General features: G+C 34.8%; 1 protein-coding gene across 1 annotated transcript in view; it reads right to left on the reverse strand.

Annotated features, from left to right (window-relative positions):
• The window catches only part of VPS13B (vacuolar protein sorting 13 homolog B), an 823,218-nt gene that overhangs the window by 744,266 nt on the left and 66,930 nt on the right, over window positions 1-12,022 (reverse strand). Inside the window, exons 4-5 of the mRNA XM_032247702.1 lie at window positions 9,158-9,278; window positions 3,542-3,709 (exon numbers count right to left, since the gene is read on the reverse strand). Coding sequence (XP_032103593.1) covers window positions 3,542-3,709; window positions 9,158-9,278 — 289 coding nt within the window. The remainder of the gene's footprint in view (window positions 1-3,541; window positions 3,710-9,157; window positions 9,279-12,022) is intronic.

Here is a 12,022-nt window from a genome sequence, read left to right on the forward strand (position 1 = left end):
TCACACCTATAATCCCAGCACTTTGGGAAGCCGAGGCAGATTGCTTGAGGCCAGGAGTTCAAAACCAGGCTAGGCAAAGTGGTGATACCCCATCTCTACTACAAATACAAAAATTAGCTGGGCATGGCAGAAAACGCTGCAATCCCAGCTACTCAGGAGGCTGAGGCATGAGAACAGCTTGAACCTGGGGGGCAGAACTTGCAGTGGGCCAAGATCATGCCACTGCACTCCAGCCTGAACAACAGAGTAAGACTGTCTCTTAAAAAAAGAATGTGAAGTACTGATATTTCAAGGTTACTCTAGAAAATTATTATTCAGTAAAAGAGGAAATTATTAAGTTTTAAAATGTTTTTGTTTTTGTTTTTGAGAGAGAGTCTTGCTCTGTCGCCCAGACTGGAGTGCAGTGGCGTAATCTTGGCTCACTGCAACCTCCGCCTTCCAGTTTCAAGCAGTTCTTCTGCCTCAATCCTCCCAAGTAGCTGGGATTAAGGCGCCCGCCACCATACCCAGCTAATTTTCGTATTTTTAACACAGACAGGGTTTCACCATCTTGGCCAGGCTGGTCTCAAACTCCTGACCTCGTGATCCAACTGCCTCAGCCTCCCAAAGTGCTGGGATTATGGGCGTAAGCCACCATGCCTGGCCTAAAAATGCTTTTTCTTAAACACAAAATATAAGAGCAACTATATTTTAAAAACTTACAAGATGAATTATAGTTTCTGGTACTTACTTTAGAAATGCGCTACAATTTAATCAGTAAAATATTATTTATCGCCGAAATTAGTGCTCTATAACTATATATGCCAGTATAAGGAAATATTAAAAGCATTGTATTGAATCTATTCAAACCACATTCTCAGCAAACTGACACAAGAACAGAAAACCAAACACCACATGTTTTCACTCATAGGCAGATGATGAACAACGAGAACACTTGGGCACAGGGAAGGGAACAACACTCACTGGGCTAGATTGGGGGGTCGGGGGGGAGGGACAGTGGGAAGGTGGGGGGGAGGGACAGTGGGAGGGTGGGGGTAGGGAGAGTGGGAGGATGGGTGGAGGGACAGCAGGGTAGGGTAGCGGGGAGGCTGGGGAGGGATAACACCAGGAAAAATGCCAGATGTAGGTGATGGGGAAGGGGAGGATGGAGACAGCAAACCACCATGACATGTATGTACCTATGCAACAATCCTGCAGGATGCAGGATGTGCACATGTACCCCAGAGCCCAAAGCATAGTTAAAAAAAAAAAAACAACATAGTATTGATTGAAAACAGCAAACCCAAAATACAACATGTAAGAATACTATTTTTAAAAAGGGGGTAGGAAGCTTATTCAAAGAAATAGTAAGAGAAAACTTCCCAAGCCTGGAGAAAGCAATCAAAGAAAAGCCTAAGACCTGATGGGTTCACTGTCATATTCTACCAAACATTTAAAAATTAATACCAATATTCACAAACTATTCCAAAATATTTAAGTGGAGGGAATTCTTCCAAAATCATTTCCATACTATCCAAAGCAATCTGCGAGATAACACAATCCCTATCAACTATCAAAATACCAATGACATTTTCACAGACATTTGAAAAAACAATCCTAAAATTTGCATGGAACCACAAAGACCCTGATTACTCAAAGCAACTCCAAGCAAGAAGAACAAAGCTGGAGGCATCACACTCCCTGACTTTAAAATATGCTAAAAGCAATAATAACCAAAACAGCATGGTCCTGGCATAAAAAAAAAAAAAAAAAGATACATAGCCCAATGGAACAGAATCAAGAACCCAGAAATAAATCCATGCATTTACAGCCAACTGATTTTCCATATAGTGGCCAAGAACAAACACGGTGAAAAAGAACAGTCTCTTCAATAAATAAATGGTGCTGGGAAAACTGAGTATCTATATTCAGAAGAATGAACCTAGACCCTTATCCCTCAATAAATCAACTCAAGATAGATTAAAGACTTCAATGTAAGAACTGACATTGGTCTAGGCAAAGAATTTGGGACTAAGAACTCAAAAGCATAGGCAATATGCTTTGAATATAAATCTTTCTACCATAAAGACACATGCCTGTGCATGTTCATTGCAGCACTATACACAATAGCAAAGACATGGAATCAGCCTAGACGCCCATCAACAGTGGACTAAAGAAAGAAAATGTGAGACATATACACCCTGGGATACTACAAAGCTGAAAGAAAGGATAAAATCATGTCGTTTGCAGCAACGTGGATGGAGCTGGAGGGCATTATCCTAAGCAAATTAATGCAGGAACAGAAAACCAAACACCGAATGTTCTCAATTATAGGTGGGAGCTAAGCACCAAGTATACACAGACACAAAGAAGGGAACAATAAATACCAAGGCCTACTTGAAGGTGGAGGGTGGGAGGAGGGTAAGAATAAAAGAAAACTAACTAGTAAGTACTATGTTCATTACTTGGGTGACAAAATAATCAATCAGATATATTGCCTTGCCTTTACCAAGCTTGGAGAAGCAACATGATGCCTTTCACCTTTCAGAAATATAAAAAATTCAAACTAAATATCATTTAACTTTTATTGCTACAACCCACAGTATTGTAAAATACAGTCATCCACTGCACAACAATACTTAAGTCAATAACAGATCATATATTTATGATGGTTGTCCCATAAGATTATAATACCATATTTTTACTGTACCTTTTCTGTCCATTTGCACTTTTCTGTGTTTAGATACACAAATACTTACCACTGTATTACAACCACCTGAAGTATTCAGCACAGTAACATGCTGTACAGGTTTGCAGCCTGGGAGCAATAAGAGCCTATACCATATACCTGAGGTGTGTAGTAGACCATACCATCAAGGTTTGTGTAAGCATACCCAATGATGTTTGCATAACAAGAAAATCACCTAAGACGCATTTCTCAGAATATGTCCTTGTTGTTAAGTAATACATGATTGTATTACATATCACATTTGAAACAAGCATGTGGCAGGTAAGAAAGAATGAAAATTAAAAGTATTAAAAACAAGTTTAGGCCAGGCATGGTGGCTCACATCTGTAATCCCAGCACTTTGAGGGGCCAAAGCAGGTGAATCGCTAGAGCTCAGGAGTTCAAGACCAACCTGGGCAACACGGCTAAACCTTGTCCCTACAAAAAACACAAAAATTAGCCAGGAATGGCAGCATGTCCCTGTAGTCCCAGCTACTCAGGAGGCTGAGGTGAGAGGACTGCTTAAGCCTGAGGCAGAGGTTGCAGTGAGCTGAGATCATACCATTGCACTCCAGCCTGAGCAACAGCGCCAGACCTTGTCTCAAAAACAAACGAACAAACAAAACCACAAGTACAGGGTTTCTGAATTTGGAGTGTCTACTAACCACCTATAATTATATGCTACATTTTGTATACGTGCATTTTTTTCCCACACTGGAGGAATAAAGATTTAATAACATTTACCAGCAAGTCAGTTGGCCCAAAGAGAAGTTAATAGTCAAGGCAATTGTTTCAATTATAGAAAAATATACGGTATTCTTGACATTTACTCACCAGAAATATCCATGAATGCACGATCCCATAATTCACCTACTGTATAACACTCTGCAGAAGTGATGTTGACTGAAAGAACAATATCATCTTCAACATATTTTAGTATGAGATTATTTATCACAATGTTTACATTATTCACAACTCGTCTAATCAGACTCTGCACATAACCTATAAAATAGGAAAAAAGAATTTAGCCACAAATTACTCAGTAAACAATTATTTCTTAAAATGTTATTGAACTTAATGTATGAGAAAGGTGGATATGATTTAGCATATTTCCCAAAGAGAAACCAAAGTTCAGATGGGTTAAAAGACTTGCCAAAGTGACACTGGTAATAAGTAGCAGATCCAGCCCAACAAATGTCATTATCAAGACGTTCTATAGTGAAATATTCACATACTAAGAGAAACAACAAAGATCATATATATTTTTATAACATAATACTAGATCCCATATAATGATTATCCTATACTACAAGTACTTTGTTTGATTTCTGCTTCTTATGTTATATAAACATTTTCCAAAATAAAGCAATGTTACTATATGCTGATTATACAGTATATTTGAAGATAAGCTTCTTTAAGCTTCTTTTTAAACCAGATATCATCATCTCTTCCTAGTTTAGCTATAAAGACATTTAACAGTTATGCCTGGGATAGGAGAAACATGACTACCCTAATGGATTCAATTCTGTTCACTTATTAAAATTCAATATTGAGAGTAGAGGAGAAAATAAGAATAAACAAGAAAATGTAGACAGGATGAGTTAAAAAAGTATTTTTTAAAGACTACCATGAAGAAGACAGAAAACAGAAAAAACAAAAGTATGGAAGGAAGGAGAATATATAAAAGTAGAAGAACACAGGGAATAAGAAAAAGAAATAGAAATACTGGTTAACTCAAAACACTAAAAGTAATTAATGAGCATTCTATTTCTCCATGGCTTGCTTAGAATCTCCAAAATTTTTCTCTTAATTTCATGCTACTGTGGAATACTCCATAATTTCACTTATGTTTCTCACATAAGTGTGTAAATGGATACATTATTGAAGAATTTAGTTGAAAATATAAATAACAGTTTATTAAAAGCATTTTAAAAGCCAGGGAAAAAAATGTTTTTAATCTTTTCTACTGTAAAAAGCTGATAAAAAGGTAATGCATTTCCACTATTAAAAGAAACTATTTAAAAGGTAATTAAAATTTTAGCTATTTGATGAAATAACCATATGGTTTTGTTCTTTAACCCAGAATTTTACTGGACAAAACAGAATCAACTTCTGTCAGCAACTGACATTGTTAACACCTACACTAAAGCCTGATGGAAAAAAGCTTATTTAAATATATTCAACCATAACATGTTTGCAAAACCCAACTCCTTCATTCATTGTCAATGATGCAAATAGGAAAGAAATGTAATACAACTTAGGTTGTATTTTCTGGCTGGGCATGGTGGCTCACGCCTGTAATCCCTGCACTTTGGGAGGCCAAAGCAAGCAGATCACTTGAGCTCAGGGATTCAAGACCAGCCTGGGCAATGTGATACAACCTCGTCTCAGCAAAAATACAAAAATTAGGTGAGTGTTGTAACATGTACGTGCCTGTAGTCCCAGCTACTCAGGAGGCTAAGGCAGGAGAATCATGTGAGCAGCAGAGGTGGAGGCTGCAGTGAGCCGAAGTTGGGCCACTGCACTCCAGCCTGGGTGACAGGAATGAAACCCTGTCTCAAAAAAAAAGAAAAGAAAAAAAAAATACTTTCTTTCCATTTTGTATTATAAAACTGACATACAAATTGAGATGAATAAGCCAAATCACCAAAGTAAAAGAATCAAGTATCAAAAGAACTACTTCTGTAGAAGACTATTTCTGTTTCCTTATTAAAAACGCAATGCTAAAATAAGTAACAGGAACTTATCAGTGGAATAAATGACACACTATTTCTATAATCCTTCATAGTAACTTGGTTCTAAGCAAGCTACAAGATAGTGTCAAGTAGATCTAATAGCTCTCATCACTCCATACTTAGAGAAAACCTGGGAGTATATTTGTTCAAATAACATAATAATCATCCGGGTCTATTCCACAAGCATCTGAAAATGGAAAGTCACACTGAGGAAGAGAACCTATAAGATGTAATATTAGATGGCTCTAAAACAGCCTGTTACTAGTCAATCTTTCTCCAGAAATTCTTATTATCTACTTTTCCCCATAGCTCATATACCCCCTTCTTCTAAACATATATCTATATCCACAGGACCAGATGAAAACACTAAATTTTCACTAACTTTACTCATGTTCTTCCTCCTTTTTAGAATATCTTTTGTCCATTTGCACTTCTTGTTCAGGTGCAGTATAATTTTCCTCTGCTTTATACTGTCTTCTCCAATGTCTCCCATCCTATACATCAGCATTAAAGAGAATGTCTCTACCACTTTTCATGGGCTTATGTTACTATTTGTCACTTGTTTATGCATATGTATACTTATCTTCTCTGATAAACTTTAAAATCCTAGATTAAAAGATTATATCTTATTTATTTCTCTGATAGTTTTAAATTAAATGGCAGGTATCAAAAAATGTTGGTTACAAAGAGATAACATCTGCAACTGATTCATCTTGTTGTAGTCACTGGGAAGCCAAGTTGCTCATAGTCAGAAATTCCATGGTTGATGACTTAGTTGCATCTTAGTCAAGTTTTTGGTGTAAAATTTATTTGAGCATTATGTGGCATCAGATAGGAAATTTATGCTCAAATGGTTAAAGGGAAAATAAGCTTTTATAATGTTCTTGTCTTTTATAGAACGCTGAAATTGTTTCAAAATAAAAACTTAGTTAAAAGGCCAAGAATAAAAAATCTTTATTGTCAATGTTATAGACAGGACCAATAAAATATGAATTAAAAACATTTATCAGATTTAATAACTAGATAATAATTTGGGCAGTTACTATAGGAGCTAAAAAATAGACGTCAGCTGGTGAAACCATTTTATTTAAGATGTCACAGAAGTTCTAGACAATGAAATAAAGGGGAAAAAAGAGAATTTAGTGTAAGTATTGTAAAAGAGGAAAAAATTATTTCACAAAGATGACAGTACGTTTTATACAGAAACTCCAAAAGAAGCAGCTAAAAATTACCGAATACTGGTCACCTAACAAAATATAAAAATTAGCTTTCCTACACAAAAAAGTAATAAAAGGCCAGGGGCAGTGGCAAACTTCTCAAAAATCATCTCTGGATTTACATAAATGCCCAAACTCCAAAGCTGTAAGCACAGATACCAGAAGAAATAACTTGCCCCAGAAAATTTCAAAAGCAGGAATGTATCCCTACCATGAAAGAACTGTAATTAGTATAATTCCCAAGAAGGATAAGGTTGCCCGAAAAGAGTCCTCAAATAACCATAGGAGTTAAACTTGAAATGATAACTTGATTTATTATTATCCAACTGGATTCTCAAATTATCCCTTTTTGTACTTTTGGCAAAATTAAGTTTAGCTGCTCTGCCAATCAGTAATTGGCCAACAGTTTCAGTTACTTCTTAACCATGATTTACGTCAGCATAATAGAGACTATGAGTTCTCCTCTCAGGTAAAGGTAGAAAAGCACATGCTAATCTAAAAACTACCTCAAGTAGTTCAGATACAGCACAATTCTGTCATATGCTACTAAAAATAGGATGTTTTAGGCTGGGCGTGGTGGCTCATGCCTGCAATCCCAGCACTTTGGGAGGCAAAGGTGGGGTGGATCACTTGAGGTCAGGAGTTCTAAATCAGCCTGGCCAACATGATGAAACCTTGTTTCTATAAAAAATACAAAAATTAGCCAGGCGTGGTGGTGCAGCTACTTGGGAGGCTAAGGCAGAAGAATTGCTTGAACCTGAGAGGCAGAGGTTGCAGTAAGCTTAGACTGCGCCACTGCACTCCAGCCTGGGCCATAGAGTGAGACTGGGTCTCAAAAAAAAAAAAAGATGTTTTATGTTATGTTGATGATTTCATGTTTTGTGCCACAAAAAATAGGCCAATTCCCCCAATTCTGAATAACGGTCTAAATTCTAATACAGACAATAAAGAATCATTAAAAGTCTGGGACTTATTTTGAGTACATGCAGGTTAGCCCATAGAAAGTTTCTATGAAATCAACAACTGACAGTAGCTTTAATTTTTTTGTGTTTCCTTAGGAAAAATAAAATATAGAACAAAACAACAATTAAACCTACAATTGATTATTCTTTGCCAGGACATTGAGAAACAGATCCCAATGCTTCTATACACAAGCTACTATAGGAACTCTTGAGACAATATGTAGTCATAAATTTGGAGAGATAAAAGGATTGTCCATTTAAAAAGAATAGCTACAGTTTAATTTCTCAGGATTTTTCCCAAGGCCTTAATTATTAAGAAAATGTTTTTTAAATTCTGGAACCATCATACAACTCTAAATGCAAATAGAAGCATTTAGAAGTAAAATATCTTCTTCTGACACTTTTCAAGTTTATGATGATCTATCCAGAAGCCAGATGAATAACAAAGACCGGTTTAACAGAGTTCTGAAGAACACAAAGCATCAGTACTAATGTCATTACAGCACTAGTTAGCAGTGTTCAATTCAAATGTAACTTAGGACATATATTTGAGGGAGGTGGGTATATAAAATGGTATACCTAATTCCAGCTTCTTACAAGTAAGTGGTGCAAAAGGCTGCCAAAATGTAATGAGAGTAGCAGAAAGCTTATAACCGTTTGGCACAGAAAACAACTATATACCAATGACTAACATATCTCACAAAAATAGGAGTCATTAATAAATAAAGTCAAAACAGAAGTGACTGATAAAGAACTCATAACTATAAAAAGGCGGCAATGCACCTTGGCCACAGAGCTGACATGTAATGACACATGTCACATGACAGTTTTTTAATTAAATATTTACCAAGAAACTGTTTTATGCAAGCCACTACTGTCCCACCTAAATAAAAACTCCAGGAAATAAAAATTATGTGATTCCATTAGTGAATTTTAGAGCTTCCAGAAACTCAGAATAATCTAGTGTCTTTTCTCTGTTTATCAAGACACAAGGGGAACAAAGAGACTGTTAGTCTTTGCTTACACTATCAGAAAGAAACTCAAAGAACAACATATTGCAAAAGAGGATCAAAATTTAAATGAAAGCCATTTGTGAAGCCTCTGGACCCAATCTGTTCTGAATTCATGCAGCAAGTACATATGCACATATAGCTTAAAAGTTTTATGACACTAAAAATATATATTCTACAAAGGACTAAAACAATTTTTTTTTTGAGACAGAGTCCTGCTTTGTCGCCCAGGCTAGAATGCAGTGTCACGATCTCAGTTCACTGAAGTCCTCACCTCCCAGGTTCAAGTGATTCTCCTGCCTCAGCCTCCTGAGTAGCTGGGATTACAGGCACATACCACCACACCTGGTTAATGTTTGTATTTTTAGTAGAAACAGGGTTTCACCATGTTGGTTAGGTTGGTCTTGAACTCCTGACCTCAAGTGATCAACCCACCTCAGCCTCCCAAAGTGCCAGGATTATAGGCATGAGCCACCACACTCACCAATATTTGAAATTTGGTTTTATCTATCCTGTTAGAAGTTACCTGGTGGTAAATCAGGATCTGTAGGAGCAGCCTGCTGAATTCTCCGGGGCTTGATTGATGATTTTGTGTTCTCCGTAGTACTACGATTTGTAGAGTTAGAACCACAGCTTTCATGGTCATCCTATTTTTATTTTAAAGAAAGAAAAATAAAACCATCAATCATGTTTAAGAATTAGGGAAAAATTTGTTGAATATATGCAGTTTATGGTAGCTAAAGGAGACAAGATCAACATAATTTTATTTTTTTAGCTCTAAAAGCTATATAACCAATTTTCATAATTTGCATTCTCAAACAGTATTTAAAAAATAACTAGTAGCTTAAAACTATAAATTCTTTTTTCTTTCACTGATATCAAAACAAACTACTTGAAAATGCCCAAAGAATTCTTATTTATGGCTCTAGCAAAAGAAAAAATTAGTTAATGAAAGCTTTTAAACAACATACGTCTCTAAGTGCAAAGTAAATTAAAAGGTTCTTAATTTTTCCCCTATTTGTTGTTTATAGGTTAAAATACTACTTTGAAACCAAGCTATCTTGGTCATCTTTAACGATTAGTCTTAATCATCCTTATAATCCTCTCCATCTTACTAAACAATATATACAAAATTATTATTCATGTTAGGTATAAGTTTTAACTAGGTTTCAATATGAATAACAGAAACAAATAAATTATACATATTTTTGAAATTTATCCCTTTAAACTGCAAATGAGTACTTTTTTCCTGTCCTGTTTCAACATTTATATAATGGTCGTACATGCCAATTGCTGGATTTACAAGGATAAATTAGATAAATGTATCTTTTATCCTATCCTCAAGGACTTCAGAATCTATCAAATACATATATAATTCTACAAGAGCAATACTTTTTTTGTTTGTTTTTAAGTAATAAGGAGTATAAAAAGAGTCATTCTGTTTCGAAGAACTAGAAAGATCAGGCCATTCAAATCAAATGTAGAAATGTTTTCAGTTAGGACTGGGGGCTAAATGGGGGTGGTGGTGAGAACCATAAGCAAGAGCAAAACAGTATCAACGTATGTAGCATGTACAGAGAATGATGATTAGTCAAATAAGGCCAGAGTATACAGTATCTAATATGGAAGAAGTTAAAAGCACAGACCTTTCAATAAAAATGGAGTAATGTTAACAACTATGGAGATATTCTCAGTCCTCATTCTAGTTGACCTGTTTCAGGATTTGGTAATTAGGAAGAGGCTGCCAGTAACCTACAAGAAAGAAGACTTGGCAGTTCCCACAGAGAGAGAGAGAAGTGGGAGCAGTAAATGAGCAGCTCAGAGTGAATGAGAAATTACAGTGGAGTCAAAAAGAATAAACTGCTCTTTAAAGAAGACAGGCATTACCAAGAGAAGATAGATGGAGTAAAACAAGAGGGAAAACTATCTGGTAACTAACTTCTTATTCCTTTTTAAGGATAAAAGAATACATTTTTGCTTGAAGTAAAGATGCATATGTGGAGTGAGAGATCAAAGATACTAACACAAAGGGTAGCTGATAATGCGCTGTGCACCATGAATTCATTAATCAATAACACTACTTTATAATATTTACAAGAATGGTGTTAAATTTAGTTTTTCTACTTTATATATTTGAAGGAAAATTTTCAAGAGCATATAAAAGAATAATCATCACTAATACAGCAAACTAACAGGTTATTAGAGGCAAATAAGAACCATAATAAGACCTCTTTCAGAAAATTTTTATTCAATATCACATTAAGAGAAATATACAATAAAAGGTAAGTGTTTTACAAAATAGCATGGCTTCAGATGGTAGTGATACATTAGAAAAAAATTGTTTGAAACTTCATACAAGCAAAAAGACTTGCAACCATAAACAACACTGAAAATTTTCTCATGAGCTTATGTTCATTTTAAGTTAATGAAAAACAAACATCACAGGTTTCATTCCACAAAATAACTTCACTATTCAATCTTCATAAAGACATCTTCTGTTATTGTGGGGGATGTTATGGTCTTAAATACTAAAAGACTACTACTGTGAATAAAACTTTACTGTACTTTTAGTTCAACTTAAATCCTTAAAAACGTCCATAGTCATACACTTCTGCACAACATTAACATTAAAAGCACATTATTAATTTTTGAAACATGTGGTTGTCTCAAAAGCCCAGAAGTAAAACATGTTCATTAAAGAGATGTGAAAAAGTTCCAAGTGAACTGCCAAAACTAGCATAATTATGAAAATATTTAACACTGAAACCATCTGAAATCACATACTGTATATAGATTATGGTGATGTCATAATAAACATTCCAGCCAAAATGCACTAAAACTACTGCAGTCCAATAAATCTGGCATATGTGAGATGACAAACATTTTAAAGCAAAAGAAAGAACAAGTAATTTTTACTCTATTTTTAAAAAATTATTAACAGCAAAATGGGATTAAATAAAACAATGAGTTTCAAATTTTTATTAAGTAGATAAAACTTCCCTAAAAACTATGTTTTTATTATTCAAAAGAAAATCAAACTAAATTCCTTAATTTGCCTAAACAAAATCTATTTAAAAACCTGGAATTTTAGTGTGCTTAAAAAATGAGCATTAACCATGATACTCATAAGAATATATACTATAAACCAAACATTACCAAACACGTAAACACTTTTTTCTTAATTAGGGTTGGGAAACTTTGATTATACAAATACTATAATTAGAAATTAATCATTTCAATGATTTGAACTTGTTTTCATTTCAATTATATTTTAGTTGTATCAAATAAAAGTGAGTCTCCATTCAAATTATGTCTCAATCAAATTAAAAAATTAAAATATTTATAATTAAGACTTAAATTACTTCCATAAGTTTTGAATTCATTATCTGCT

Source organism: Sapajus apella, unplaced genomic scaffold (assembly GCF_009761245.1).
Source record: "Sapajus apella isolate SASKATOON/1434 unplaced genomic scaffold, GSC_monkey_1.0 scaffold3, whole genome shotgun sequence".
In the NCBI taxonomy this organism is placed as follows: Eukaryota; Metazoa; Chordata; class Mammalia; order Primates; family Cebidae; genus Sapajus; species Sapajus apella.